General features: G+C 48.6%; 1 protein-coding gene across 1 annotated transcript; it reads left to right on the top strand.

Moving 5' to 3' along the window:
- Positions 1 to 1,920: 1,920 nt before the first annotated feature.
- On the top strand, positions 1,921 to 15,589 carry GALR1 (galanin receptor 1). The gene is made up of 4 exons (XM_006090802.3): positions 1,921 to 2,592; positions 6,052 to 6,117; positions 13,431 to 13,754; positions 15,249 to 15,589. Exons 1-3 carry the CDS (start codon positions 1,921 to 1,923, stop codon positions 13,746 to 13,748), a joined length of 1,056 nt encoding a protein of 351 aa, XP_006090864.1. The 3' UTR covers positions 13,749 to 13,754; positions 15,249 to 15,589.
- Positions 15,590 to 15,914: the final 325 nt, after the last annotated feature.

Consider the following 15,914-nt stretch of genomic DNA (forward strand, 5'->3'; position numbering starts at 1 on the left):
AAATCCTTGCAGTTTGATTGGTCAGAATGAAGACACTCTGATTGGTTGGTAAAAATGCGGATGGAGGATATAGCTGCATAACTCCAATTGAACAGGGAAAGCCTCAGTCCTATTGGTTGAAATAGGATTCCAGGAACCCCTTTATAAGGGCTGGCTCAGATGGTAAAAACAGAGCAGGTGGGCAGTTCAGTGCAGTTTGCAGGAGAGGCCCCTGTGTAGAAATGGCTGTGGCCCTTCTTGGTAGCTAGCTTCTTTCTCAGGTTCCACAAAATGAAACAATGACTGAAAGTAAAGTACTTAGTACATAGTAGGTGTTCAACAAACTGCATTAAAATCTTTGTGGAAATGAGGCAGAATAGAACCAGTGAGATAAAAAGAAAGAGAAATGAGATACTACTTCCCAAACCCCGGAAGCGAGGATGGCCCTGCCTCAAGGTTGTGCATGCTTCTATCACAGCACTCGCCCTGTTCCACACCTACATTTCTGTGTCCCGCTGGACTCACCTGTGCTCTCAAACACTGTGTCTGGTGCAGGGGCACTCACTCGCCATTTGGAGAATGCAGGAAACATGCAGGTGTTTTGCAAAGTGACTGTAGGACAAATCATATAAACGCTGCAAGTGAATGAACCCGTTTGGGCTCTCTAGTTGGGAACCAGACCATTACAGACAAGGATGACGTTTACTGACAGTACTATACTAAAGCAGCTCATTTTCTTGTTGTCATTATAACAGTGATATTAAACATGTTCTTTCACTTCACAAATATTTCATGTTGGTGCTTCTGTCTCTGTCACTCAGATGAGCAATGTAAGGCAAAACTGATCTAAATATGGATGATGGGAACATATACCTTCCCCCTTCATCTCACTTATGCATGTTTACAATGAAAACTCAAACAGGCTATTCTTTTCCCCCCTGCTTCTTTCCCTCCTAGCGGTGGGCAGGGTGAGGGTGGGGATTAGGGATTTCACAGTGCCAATCACTGACTTCCTGAGGTTTATTAAAGGGCAGGGAGCGCTCTCACTGGGAGAAAGATGAAGGGTGCTGATGGTGAGGAGGCTTGCTCACCCCTTGGCCTCCCGCCCGCGCTCTGAGCAGCTCAGCGGCCCTCGCCACTGGGCCTGTGCCGCAAGCGGAGCCACCCTTTTGCTGGACTAAGGCTGGTTCGCACCTTGCAGAGGGCGTCTGATTCCAGTGAGGAGGTGGGCGGGGACCCACCCTTTAGGATTGGTCTAGTCTCTGGGCGGTGACTTCCGGGGGCAGGGAGGCTCCCAGGGGGCGCGGATTTCTCCTGGCAGTGTCCGCACTACCTCTCATTTGCAACAGAGAGACCGGAGCTCCCTACTGCCAACTGCCTGGAAAGCGCAGAAAGAGCGCTGGCTCTGTTGGCGACTTGGGACCCTGGCAACAGCTGGGAGTGGAATCGGTTGGGAGTCGTGGGGAGCCCTCTCCAGGAACCGCGAGGAGTCCTGTGCGCACACAGCACAGCCCCTGGTGCGCTGGGGAAGAGAGCGGCTCAGAGCAACAGGTGTGGCGGGAAGCCACCCCCGGAGCGAGGGAATCGGTCTCAGGGATCCGGAGCAGGTAAAGCGCGGAGAGGGCTCTCTCCACCTCCTGGGCTGCACCGCGGGTCCTCCCTCCCCTGCTCAGAGTCCGCGCAGCGGGCTGAGGCGTCCGGGGAGGGGTTCCCTGCGCTCTCGGGACCGCCGCCTATGCCCGGGAAGGTCCAGCACTCAGACAGACCCGCCCAAAGACAGCGCCGCCAGGCACAGCCGCCCCGGCGCGCGGCCGCCAGGGTTGCCCAGGCTGGGAAACGGGCACTCTGAGCTCGGGGCTGGGTCCCAGGAGGGAGCCCTCTCGGCATCTCTGTCCCTGGCAGGCAGCCCTCACCAGCGCGCCCGGGCGCCCCCCGCCGGTCATGGAGTTGGTGGCCGGGAACCTCAGCGAGGGGAACGCGAGCGGCCCCCAGCCCCCTGCCCCGGACCCGCCGCCGCTCTTCGGCGTTGGCGTGGAGAACTTTATCACGCTGGTGGTGTTCGGCCTAATCTTCACGCTGGGCGTGCTGGGCAACAGCCTGGTGATCACAGTGATGGCGCGCAGCAAGCCCGGCAAGCCGCGCAGCACCACCAACCTGTTCATTCTCAACCTGAGCATCGCCGACCTGGCCTACCTGCTCTTCTGCATTCCCTTCCAGGCCACGGTCTACGCGCTGCCCACCTGGGTGCTGGGCGCCTTCATTTGCAAGTTCACCCACTACTTCTTCACTGTCTCCATGCTGGTTAGCATCTTCACTCTGGTCGCGATGTCGGTGGACCGGTATGTGGCCATTGTGCACTCCAGGCGCTCCTCCTCCCTGAGGGTGTCCCGCAACGCGCTGCTGGGCATGGGCTTCATCTGGGCGCTGTCCATTGCCATGGCCTCGCCGGTGGCCTACCACCAGGGCCTCTTCCACCGGGAGTCTGACAACGGCAACCTGACCTTCTGCTGGGATCAATGGCCCGACAAGCGCCAAAAGAAGGCTTACGTGGTGTGCACCTTCGTCTTTGGCTACCTGCTGCCACTGCTGCTCATCTGCTTCTGCTATGCCAAGGTGGGCATGGGGGGGGGTGGATTAGAGGGTGGTGCAGCTGGCTGCAGGGTCTGGGGTGCGAGGGCCCTGGGGCTTCTCTGCATGTCCCTCGCCCCTTTCCAAGCCCCTTTCCAAGCCCCACAGCGGCCTCCACCATTTCGCCCACAGCTTTGCTGGTTTGATGTGGAGAAAGTTACCCGGAGTTTGGGGGAAGCTGGGAAAGTTTGCACTTCACTTCCCAGAGTCCCACTTACCCTCAGGGCGTGGCCTCCTGCAACCTCAGGTTGTCCTGGCAGCTGACAGGCAGGCTCAGCCCCAGCTTCTAGGTACAGGGATATCTGCTCAGATTTAGCTCCTCAAACCTGGACAACCTGCCTGAGACTGCAGTCACAGCGGGCACTCGTCACTCTGAGGCTGTGGGCCTTTTGCCAGGGTGGCGGGGCCCACTGCCCAGCACTCAGTTGGGACATGAGGAGGTGACTCCCACCAGGGAGGCTGGATGGGACCTGGCTCTGTAAAGCCATTGCCCTGGGGACAGAACTTCACATTTTATTTCACACAGAAGTTTAGCCTTATAAACCCAGTGGGAAAGCGGTATTTCTTCAGAGTCCTGACTGAGTCTCCAGAGACATCTTTGGTGCTACGAATAACCAGATGAGGTACAACAATAATTTTATTCAGTTCAGAAAGTATTATTCCCAGCAACAACATTTAATATAAGCCACCTGGATTTTGTTTTTTCCCCTCCCCCTACCATCCATGCAGAGTTATGTCTGTTCTGAATGGGGATAGTTTTGGATATTATTTGAAAAAATGGCCTGCATGAAAGGATTAGGGAATTTAGGAAAGAACTCTAGCTTAGCTCTTTGGCAAATGGCTGGCTTACTCACGGGCTTCTGCTAATAGAGAGCAGAGCTCCCGCTGCACAGCACAGCAGCCTGACATGTGCCCTGGATCATTTAACCCCCAGGCTGAAGCTCTGGCCCCTGTTTTATTGATAAGGGAAAGGGGTTTTGGAGGAATGAAGCAACCGACTCAGATCAGGAAGCTGGCAAATGGGTCAGGAAGGATTTCAATGCAGGGATTCCCTGTCCTCTGAGGGAGGGGACAGTGGTGAGGACCTTGGAGACATGCTGCCTGGGACAAGAGGGGTTCACACAAGTGCCTCTTAATTCATAATTACATAGATTAGAACTGAAGCGTAATCTCTTCATTGACCAGAAGTTTTTAGGTCTTCTTAATGGAAATGACTAGGTAAACTTCTGGGAATAAATTAGGCTACATGTCTTTCATAGAGCAAAGTTTGAAAATGGTTTTTAAAAATTCAATAAACACATGGTCATAGGGATATTTTTAAATATGGGAATAGTTTGCTTTTAAGCATAAGTCCAAATCATCTTTTGAATTCAATGTAATTAAGCAAATTCACTTCATGCTCGAACAGATGGAGATAATATGTAATGTCAAGTTGTTTTTCTTTAGTTCAACCATCAAGTGTAAACTCTTCAGTTAAGGATTTTGCTACCTGAATGTTAAGTTCAGACATCCATTACTGGTAACATGCTCACCCCGCCAAGTGCCTCCACACCCCCAGATGTATCTGATGCCCATGATGAGCTTGGCTCGGGTTTGAGTATATGCTTCCTACACACACTTCTAAGTGCATAGAACAGTGCAGAGATGCCACCATGACATCATCATTACTCCTAAAGAAAGGTCTTAGCAACCCATCATGACACCTACATTCTTTCTCTTTTTATGGCAAACCTTCATTGTGATGCATCAGAATACATTAATATTCTGTGCACAGAATCAGGAAGCTGGCAAATGGGTCAGGAAGGATTTCAATGCAGGGATTCCCTGCACATAGCATAGACCACTAAAGCAACACAGAGCTAGGAACAGTACAGTTGGGTTTTTTCTCCATGAACTACTCAACAACACTCCTTAGGTGTTACTGAGATGTCATCCCACAGTTTGTTGAACAGACCCCCGAACAGCATTAGGAAGCAGATAACATTTGACATTTCTGTTTGGACTTCCTCTCCAGGTTCCCCCTCTGATTTTGTTTTGCTGCCTCTTCTTTGTTCCTCTTCTTACCGCTTGTCCTCAGTGACCAGTGTCTTCCTGTGGCCTCCTGCTGGGGAGGCTGCTACCAAGGAACTTCTCCAGGCCAGTCCTCTCCAGGCAGCATCCTGCTTCCGGCTCTTACCTCCTCCCTTGAAAGACTTTCTCATTTGCTTCTGCAAAATCTTGTTCCATCCAATTTTTGGTACCATGATTTCCACTGGCAGAACAGTAACCCAACCCATTGCAACGTAGTGAGGGTGATCCCAATGCTACTGTAGCAGGTGAAAGTCTTGTCTCATAGATGATGCTAAACCACTGTAGGAAATGGGAAGTGTTTTAGCAGAGCTGGGGATCTGGTGCCAGAAATTCACACCCCAGTGACAGCTTAACCAGTGCAGGGCCCCAAGTTTGGTTGATAAATCCTGTGCTTTTCTGTTAGGTGTGACTGATCACCTAGAAGTCTGCATCTAGTGCATGGGATGGGCTTTGGCAATAAGTTCAATTTGATTAAATTATTTCCATGCTGCAGTGCCAGAGGGAAACGAAGATGCGGCTGGAATGTGGTCGAGTTCTTGGAGAGACTCACTCAGCAACTGATGGACAGTCTAAAGCCCTTAGTCAACCAGAGGCCAGTTTTCCTTAGATTTCTGCTCAGATGGGATATGAAAGTAGTTCCCACACCTATCGTGCATGGGCCTGCTGGCAACTCCTGTACTATGTAAGGCAAATGTTCCAAATTGTTTCTCCTGTCTGCCACACTGGCACGAGAAGACAAAGACAGTTTCTCTGATGAAGGAAACCCATGTCTCCCAAGGAGACTTCTGACAGGGCATTGATCGTCAGACCTCGCTGATAGTGTATGGATTGTGAGTGAGGCTGAATTCTCCACGTGTGGGTTGTTTCACAGCTCAGCACAGTGATTATGGTTTGAATAAAGAATGAAAGGAGGCCTGATGGGTAGGAATTTGCTTTACGGATACTTGTAGCGAAGATAGGTGGCAAAGAGCAAAGAGCGACGGACCTCTAGCTTTTGTGCGTATCTAGGATTTAACGTCGTGTCCGACGTGTATGGGCACCTGAGGATGGTGAGGATGGAGAACCTTGGGGGAGATCCAGGTTGAAGGTGGACCAACAAGGGTGGGTAGTGGTGTGGCTCTTTTTGGAAAAAACCCTAGAGTGACTTGCACAGGAACGCTCTGTATCAGGCGCTCTGACCACGGTCTGTACCTGGATACGGATGCAGTAGGCAATTCACAATCATCATTACCTTATCACCTTATGTGCATTTCAATTTGAATGATTTTGTAAATAGTGGTGTTACTCTTTCAGAGTGCCAAGAATTGCCAATGCAAAGAGACAGTGAATTATGGGACGTGAGGCAAACCGATTTCATTAGTGTGTGTTTTTCAGGTCCTTAATCATTTGCATAAAAACTTGAAGAACATGTCGAAGAAGTCAGAGGCATCGAAGAAAAAGGTAATATTCACAAATCTATATTATTTATGTCGCTGTTTACAGCTTCGTGTTTATTTTTATTTAAAAAAATATTGTTTGTGTTTGCCGAACCGGTTTGGCTCAGTGGATAGAGCATCGGCCTGTGGACTGAAGGGTCCCAGGTTCGATTCCGGTCAAGGGCATGTACCTTGGTTGCGGGCACATCCCCAGTGGGGGGCGTGCAGGAGGCAGCTGATCAATCTCTCTTATCGATGTTTCTAGCTCTCTATCCCTCTCCCTTCTTCTCTGTGGAAAATCAATAAAATATATATTTAAAAAAAAAAAAAAATTGAAAAAAAATATTGTTTAAATATATTTTTATTGATTTTAGAAAGGAAAGGAGAGGGAGAGAGAGATAGAAACGTCAATGATGAGAGAGAATCATTGATCGACTGCCTCCTGCACACCCCCTACTGGGTATCGAGCCTGCAACCCAGCATGTGCCCTTGACCTGAATCAAACCCGGAACCCTTCAGTCCACAGGCTGATGCTCTATCCACTGAGCAAAACCAGCCAGGACTGTTTTTATTCTTCCTTATCCTCATGTCCACTCAATGCCTGTGAAACTTCAGTTCCTAAGAACAGGTGTTTGAAGGGAAGCTCTTACTGTTAGGTGTAGAGTGTAGACACAAGGTCAGATCTTGAGGGCCATGCAGGTAACTATTTTGCTGCATTAAAATGTAGATAGAGGTTTGGGGTTCTGAGTCTCTGTAGGAACTGTGTTCTAGCTTGATTGGGATTGAGTGTAGTAGAATTACCACATCCAAAATTTGCATGACCTATAGTCATTTTATTGTGCATTTCCCATCTCTGGCATGACCCCAGAAGGCCCTGGCTTGCCTGTCTTTGGAGGGAATCTGTCCCTTAAGCCCATGAGCAGATACTGTTGTTCTCTGTCCCTCCTAGACCTATGCTGATGTTGGCCCTGGGAGGAGACTTACAACTGGGAGGAGGCCCTGAGGGGGATTCTACCCATTTAAAAAAAAATTTTTTTTAATTGATTTCAGAGAGGAAGGGTGGGGGAGAGAGAGAGAGAGAGAGAGAGAGAGAGAGGGAAATATCAATGATGAGAGAGAAAAATTGTTGATTGGCTGCCTCCTGCACGCCCCCTACTGAGGATCAAGCCCACAACTCGGCATGTGCCCTTGACAAGGAATTGAAGTGTGACCTTCTGGTTCATAGGTCAGAGCCACCTCAGCCAGGTCCCATTTTTAATGACATTCTTATCAGGTGAGTCTTGTCTAAACTGAGTAATGATAACCTGTCTAACATCTGCTATTTTTGACATTTTACATTTTGAGGAAAAAGCTATTTTACAAATCAGGGTTAATTTAACTCTTACTCAGATAACATCTGTATACTGTCTAATTTTAGAAAATAGAATGAGATTATTAGACAGTATGATTAGGGGAGAGGAGATTATAAACAGACATTGCTATCCTTAAATATTAGACATAACATCTTAAAATACGTTGTTTTTCCTTCTAAATATTTATTGTGATGAATGACACGTAATTTGCAGAAATTATACTTTAATCATATTTATTTTTTAAACTCCGACCTAAGTAAAGCACAGCTCTTCTGGACTTTTCTTGTTGATAAGCGATGATGTAGGAAACATACATCTGTTCCCAAAGGTGATGGATAGAAATGCTAGGCAATTGGTTTAAAAGCCACAATCCAGCTTGCATTTGAAATACAACCAGATAATTTTTAGGAGAAGCAACTTGCAGTGAAAGGCACAGCGTGGACGGCAGGCCTGTCTTAGTGCCCCTTCCAGTGTTTGTCCTTGTGTCCGGGCAGCCATCAGTCACACAGGCTTGTTCCAGCATGTGGACCCATCTGCACAGCAGCTTAGAAGTGTGGGGTGGTGTGGAGTGGGTGTTCCTGCCTGTGCTCAGTGAGGCCTTGTTGTGCTGGAGATATCCCAGTTTTTAATCTATCTCTTAGTTTCCCCTCTGAGCCACACTCCTCCTCTCCAAGAAAAGGATGCATTAAAAACCATTAAGGGTTGTTAGACTTGCCCTTGGATGGTTATTTGCAGAGCTCCACCCTGCACAGGACCAAGGGGCCATGGGCCCGACCCTGCAGAGGGACAGGAATGAGCCTTGTCCACCTAAGGGCCCTGGGAGGGGGGATGCTGGCTGAACTTCCAGGAGGTGATGCTGCTCATACATGATACAGATTGTCATTGATGTGCAAGATTTTGTGCTCAGCAACAGGAATGAAATCAAGCATTTCTTTAAGGTTAGCTGGATCTTATCGGCATGCAATGGTGATTTTAGTTCCTATATTTGAAAAGTGTTGGAGAAAAACTGTGAAAGTCCCAGAGAAGAACACAGTGGTTTAAAAGAATGAGAACAGGTCTTATAAGAAATGACAAGAAAAACTTCTGTTTTATTTTACAATAAAAAGGCCTAAAGATTAGTAACTAGTTTAATAGTTACTTCGTTTAATGTGTGTGTGTGTGTGTGTGTGTGTGTGTGTGTGATGTGCACATGTATATGTGTGTATGTGTGTGTATTATATATGTGTGTGCATGTAATTCTTATCCTAGGAGAGGGTTTTAGTATTTGGAGGAGGGAGGCAGAGTTTCTCTTCCATTCTCACAGCCTCTGACCCTTAATAGCCTCTGAACAGATGTCAGAAGATCTCTTTTGATATATTTAATTGCCTCCTTGTTTGCATAGAACATGCGTGTGTGTGTACGTGTCTAAGAAAGAGAGAGCAGAGAGGTGCAGGGGAGAGTAAGAAGAGGGTGGAGAAAGGAGAGAGAAGAGGGAAGTCTGGGGTGGACAGCCAGGCTCGATGGGAAGTTCCCAAAGGCAGGGAACAGATGGGCTCCCTGTCCCCGGGTCTCCCCACAGTGCCTGCTGGATGATGGCTCCATGGGGCTCGGATGGTGACAGCTCCTCACTTCAGCTTCACCTGTTCCCAGTTCCTGCTCTCTGTGGCTAAGTCCAGCTTCCTATCTCTGAGCTGTATCCATCCACACAGGGATCCCCCAAACAGCTGTCCTCCATGTTTGGGGTGAAATACAGAAGGAGGATGTAATTTTCACTGCAGGAATAATAGCAATGACAGCATAGAGCCCTGCGATGGAGCCAGCTAGACATAGGGGAATGCTTTCTGCCACAGGCCGGTCAGATACTAAGATGAGCTCTGGAATAGCCGTTGCAAGCCATCAGAATGGGACAGACATCATATGGGTTGGTCACGGCCAGGAGGAACCTGGAACAGGTGTCCTCTCGACACCATGTCAGCCACTGGGTTCTTTCACCGTCGCTTCCCCCTCTGGCTGGAAGTATTTAACAAGCTCTTCGACTGTCATTTATACAATCACATCATGTTTTTCATCATTCTCATCTTTTAGCTACTTTTTGTTTCTGCCCAGCCTAGTTCCATTAGACATGTTCTGAGCAAAATTCTTTGAAGAAAAAAACAGATGTCTACGATGACTTGAAAAAGAGCATCTCCCAGGAAGATGAGCGATGAATGTTTTTCAGATACTTTCAGCCTAAGGAGCAAAAAGAAACGAGGCTAGCAAGGTCCCACCCCCAGTGGAGGAGTCAGTGTATAGGCTCAGGATAACCTGCAGATGGTGGCCCTGGGCCGGGATTCCACACTCTGCGTGGACTGCTGAGCACAGTGGTACATACACCAGGCTCAACTCTGTCTCTCATTCAGGCCGATGCTGTAGGAAATGAAGAAAAGCCCTGTAAGAAATTTTAAGAAATCATCCCCATTATCCATAGAAGGGCATTCTTTCCCAACAGCCTGACATTTCAAAGGGAAAGAGAGGAAGCAGCTTTTCCAAGTCTTTCTGGGGAGAATACAGTGTGTGTGTGTGTGTGTGTGTGTGTGTGTGTGTGTGTGTATAGAATCAGGGGTGGTGAACGTTGAGGAAACAACTTCACCTTTAACTGGAAGTGGGCAAGAAGATTTGCTTTTGTTGTGGTCTTTATCAGTGGTTCTTCAAACACCTGAGATGTTTAGAAACTTCCTGAGCCGTGGGGTTGAGGCCCAGATGTAGGAGCCATGCCCTGGCAGGGAAGAGCGTGTCCATCTTTCTCAGCCCCAGCTTGGCGGTTGGTATGGCATTGTTCTGACCGGATCGTTAATGTCCAGCCATCATAGGAAGAAGTAGTGAGTGAAGGATGGTGTTCTGCCCACATGTGGGGGCTTCTTCCTATACTCATATCCCCCCTTTACCCCCCCTTCCCCGCTCAGCTTCTCAGCCCCTTGGGCTTGGAGGGCTAGGACCCTCTGTGCAAGGGAGACAGGAGACAACCATGTGCTATGTCCAAGGGCCCACAAAGATGAACCATGTGCTGTGTCTAAGGGCCCACAAAGATGAACCATGTGCTGTGTCCAAGGGCCCACATGGATGAACAACATGCTGTGTCCAAGGGTACACACGTGCATTTGCTGGAGTTAACATCGCTGGGCTGACCTGGAGTCGCCTGGGAACTGCCAGGATACTGTCTGTGCCCCGGCCAACACAAATTCACCTCTGACGGGCTGAGATGCTTGTGAGACGGGGAACATAGAGAAGCCCCGCGATGCTTAGTGGGGAGCAGTCTAGTTAACTCTTTTGGGAACAGCCTTAGATAAATGACACAGTCTATGAAAGTGCCCATTAAGTGTTCTTTCCTGATATTATATTGCAAACTGTAACCCAGTCTCATTTGAAGGCTACAGGTTGATCTCGTAGTTCTGAACAGATCAGGGATTACGAATAGTAAAAAGGTAAATTTTGAATGACCAAATGCACAGTGAGAGGCACTGCATTTCCTGGTGGGTCCTCCAACCCTAGTTGCTAATCCATGAGCTGCTGGCTCTCCTCCTGCCCTAAGCTTGGTACTTGGCAGACACTCCCTAACAGAAGCCAGAGGCGAGATCCAGAGGGCATCTGTTCTGTGAAGTAGAGATGCTCTTGTTTTCTTAGGAAGAAAGGTGATGTTTTCCATTTGCAGGTGGAAGGACCTCTAGGTGGTTTTGGCTCAGTGATCTGGGAACCAGTGTCTTCTGCACTGAGGGAGAAATGGATGGAGAGCAGATGGTCCCCTAATGCACCTGAGCCTATCACTTGTTTGCTTTGTGCCTTCTGCAGTGACATCTAATCCTGCCACCTGTGAAAACCTGTGGTCAGGTGACTCTGAGGCACAGATGAGGAAGTCCAGGCCCGGGGGGGTTTATGTCATGTTTCAGGTCCCACAGCCAGGTTATGCCTGATGAATCAGGGCTTCTGCACAATCCATGGCCCTTTGATAGTGAGCTTAACTCTCATCTCCTGCCCTCTGACCCCTGCGCTTGTCCCGGCTTTGACCTGAACTCTGATGGTCGCCTCTACCACCTCTGCCCCAGTCTGCTTACAAAGTCGGTGTCTTCCCTGCTGCATTCTGGGTGTTGTTTCCTAGAATAGTGAGATTCTAATGCATGACAAGTAATAGAAAAGCCATTCTGTCATGTGGGAATGTCCCCACAGTGCAGAGATGTGGGGTCCCCCTTTCCCACACGGAGGAATTTGTGGTGTAACCGTGATTCCTTGGTCATGAAATCACTTTCTTGGGTCTCATTCTTTCTCCCGTGTGGGGCTATTAGACAAATAAAGCTCCATATGTTGTTCTTACCTTCTTCCTTCTCTCTGTCTGGTTTCCTCTCCACTTTCTTTCCCACATTCATCAGTTTTTGTCACAATTATTCCTGTATAGGAGAGGAGGTGGGCAGGTGGCCGGCAGGTAAGTCTTCCACCCACTCTCGTGTCCTCACTGGGAGATGGAAATGTGTCCCCTCCGCTTTCCTGGTCTGAGATGTGTGGGGAGGCCAGTGGTCCAATGTTCCTCCCACAAACTGAATCACACTCTTAAACTATTTCAACCTGGACTAAACCTGAGAAAAAAAGAGAGGCCACTTTCAGGCAAGGGGCTGAAAGTATGCACCTCTCATGTCCTTAGCCTTTCTCCGCATGAGGAGGAGACTCCCTGGTGACAAGAACTGGGGGATGTCCCGGGATGGTCAGTGAGGGGACCGATGGCTGCTGTCTCCTGTGAGTGTTTTTATTGCCCACATCACCACCAACAGGCAGGTGGGTGGGAGGCGGTTGATGGTGACTAGGAGTTCGGAGCAGTTCCTGCCTGTGTCTCAGACATTCAGGGCATGGCTTTGGGGTCACTGGGACCTGGCTTCTAGCTCTCACTTGGCGTGTAGCCATGGGACGCCAGGCACTTGTCTTCACCATTCTGAGTCTCAGTTCTTTCATTGACAGCTGCTGATCACTGTGGGGTCTGCTCCCTGGGGGAGCAGGGGGCAGATGGGGAGTGACCTCAGCGGGTCACACAGTCCTCAGTGCTGTCCTCGCGGCCCTGTTTCTGCTGTTGCCATTAGACGGCGAGGCCCTGCTGCTTCCCGAGCTTCACTCGGTGGAGGAGGCCACCCTTGAAGGAAGGAACCAGCTGGTTGCTTTGCATTTTATAGTTTAAAAAATATCAGTAGATCACCATGTCTGACTGAGTCCTAGAGATGGAGTGTCAGCTTAACACAACAGCTCCGTAGGTGTTGCCTTTCAGTATGTCTGAACCAGTGGGGAGGAATCACAGGGCTAGTGGCCCAGGGCTTGACCCCTGGGTTTGCAGCCCTGGAGGAGGTGATGTGAGTGTCTCCAGTGCAGTGTACAGAGGGAGGCAGGAGGGGACGGAGGGCAGGCAGGGAGGCTCGGCCCTGCTGAGGTCCTATGGGGAGGACCCCCTCACTCACACACAGGGACCCTGCCTCTGGGTGTTGCTGGGTTAGGCGCACAGGAAGGGTTACAGTGCCAGCAAGTGGGCTCATTGCTCTGCAGACTGAAACCCACACGGTCTCTGGCACCTACTTGTGTCCTTAACTTGCCAAAGTTTGAGGAGGAGAACTAAACAGCTGCATCTCTGTGGAGACCACTGCTCGGGGCAGGCTCCACGGCTCATCTGAGCTGCCGCGCAGCTCAGTGCTGAAGGTTTTGAAGGGACCATGTTGAATCTCTAGACCGTTCTATTCCTATGACCTAAGCACCGGTCCCATCTTCCACGCACTTCACACACACGGCTAAGTTATTTCTGCGCCAGGTCATGCCGGGTCCTGGAGAAGTTTGAACAAAACCAGTCTGTGACCTGAAGGTCAATGCTTAGCACAGATTTAGCATCTATTGGATCCCATGGGAAGAGTCATGAAATTATCTTAGTATGTGTTTGCAATGCTTGGTTCTTTCCTTTTGGGACTGATGTGTCTTCCTCCTCCCCCGCCCCTCCCCTTGCCCCCAGACAGCACAGACAGTCTTGGTGGTGGTCGTGGTCTTCGGAATCTCCTGGCTGCCGCACCACGTCATCCACCTGTGGGTCGAGTTTGGGGTCTTCCCGCTGACGCCCGCCTCCTTCCTCTTCCGCATCGCGGCGCACTGCCTGGCCTACAGCAACTCCTCCGTGAACCCCATCATCTACGCCTTCCTCTCTGAGAACTTCAGGAAGGCCTACAAGCAGGTGTTCAAGTGCCATGTGCGCAGCGAGTCCTCCCTCAGCGACACCAAAGAAAACAGAAGTCGATTGGACACCCCACCATCCACCAACTGCACGCACGTGTGAAGAAAGGTGCGTGTGGGCCTCACGTCATGTTTTCCCCATGTGGACCAGGCACGTAAAAACACAAGGGGGTGGGGGAGGTTTAGGAAGGCTGTACCTGTTATCTTAACAACAATTCACATTGTTTTGGTTAAATTCCTTAAAAAGTACTTTGATTCATTTAGGAAATCCCTAGGCCTAGAGAAAATTATTTCCAAATTTTATTTTATTTAAAAAATCTATTTCTAAAAGGGAAAAGAAAATGCTGCCTTGTTTTATACCTCTTAAGACATGAAAGTTTAATAGAATTCCATAGATATGTTCAATTCTTTATAGAATAAGGAATAAGCCTTTAAGTATGGTCAGGAATATTTATTATCTATATTTTGAAGCAGAATTATTTAGAAAAAAAATTATGCTTTAGTTCTTCAGTTTTAAGAAAAGGGGTAACATTATAAGTTATGATCACGGACAGTGAGAATGTTCGCTGACTTTATTTTTGTGGCCATTTATATAGAGGGGCTCAGACTTTGTCCAGTGCATTTGCACAGGTCACCTTTGCTGCCGGTTGTGAGCAGCGTACAGAATTCAGACAGTGTGCTGCCTCCAGCTGTGACCACGAGGTCCTTTGAGTCGGTCTCAGGAGCTCAGAGGGGTGTTTCAGCAGCGACTCTCGGGTGTGAGCTATTGGCCCCGTCACATGAAACCTATCCTGTGAACCTGGGCTTTGTAGAGTTGACTGAAAAAATAAAATTCAGGGAAAAGTGCCAAGTACAACTATGCTAACAGTGGAGGCTGTGAATGAGTTTTTGACAATGAAACTGGGCATTAAAATTGTACATATACTTGGCCAAGGCCTTAGCTATTCCTTAAATGGAACCGATTCAAAAGAGAGAATTAAAGAAATGTCAGCGAGCATGATGTGTAGGTAATAATTTCTAGGGGCCGAAGAGCAGTCAGAATTCAATGTGTCACAGGAGGGGGTGGGCAGGCTGTGTGGGGTCAGTGTGTTGAGTGCTCGGCTCAGGTAACGTTGGAAGAAAACACTAGGGATATATACCTAGGGATATCCTTTCTAGTACAAACAAGTGCTTTTTTATTGAATTGTAATGATGTTATTGCACAATTACCCCACATATTACTCCCTCTGGAAATGTTAATTTGGCGTTGAAATCATCACCACTCGAGTTTCAAATGTAGTTTTCATGACAATGTCATATCTATTCATGTTTACAATGAGGCAATGGTATAAAAAGATCAAGTTATCCTATATTAGGAGATACCTTTCTGAATGCAAGACTCTGATATATTTTAGGAGGAGACAAAAGCATGAAGATGAAAAAAAAAGGTTTTGTGTAAGGTACACCTGTGTCAAATCAGGACTCCATGTAAAATATCACATTTGAGGGCCAAAAACAGACTCAGTGTAAGTCTTTGCATGCTGACTTCTCTAGCTCACAACTGATGTTCACGAGTTACATTCCTCCAGCTCACAGTGCTTACATTTGTGATGTCTCTGGACAGATGCGGAGAAAATCCTTGGAGAAGGTAGGATTGTGAGCCTCATGCTTGCTGGCCGGGGAGAGAAGTGGTGTGTATGCGTACGTGAGTATTTTAAAGAACAATGTAAGTCCTGTGCGTGGAAATCTTTTTGCACTTTATTCAAATATAGCGGCAGAAACGTTGTATCCCAACGATGATACCTCATGTGTTTGTGGAGCTTGACATTGCAAATACAAGATCCGCTTCCGTGCACACAGCGCTGCTGGCGGCCTCGGGACGGCGTGGACGGCAGCAGCTTCCTGTGCCCTGGCTGTCTGTCCCCTTGTTTCCTCTTCTGATTCCCACGCACCCATGGAAGTATTTTAAAAAATGCTTCTGTTTCTAAGACACAGTGAACATGCTTCAGCACAATGCACGGACCCACGCCATGCCTTCTTCAGTCCCTCCCATTGGTGTCACGAAAGCGAAAGGCTCAGCACCGGAGTCATAACCGGCCTGCGAACCCCCAGTTTGCTGAGTGATAATGCAGGTCACTTCGTTTTATAGTTAGGATATCCTTCCTGCCCGCCGCCGTTTTAGGCCATGCATCTCGTTCAGCGTTTAGGTTGTTTACTTCTATAGCAAGTTTTGATCCTGATGAAAACTTACGTCCTGCAAAGATCTAAACCTACGCTTTCCAGAGAACTT

This window comes from Myotis lucifugus, unplaced genomic scaffold (genome assembly GCF_000147115.1).
Source record: "Myotis lucifugus unplaced genomic scaffold, Myoluc2.0 scaffold_82, whole genome shotgun sequence".
Lineage (NCBI taxonomy): Eukaryota > Metazoa > Chordata > Mammalia > Chiroptera > Vespertilionidae > Myotis > Myotis lucifugus.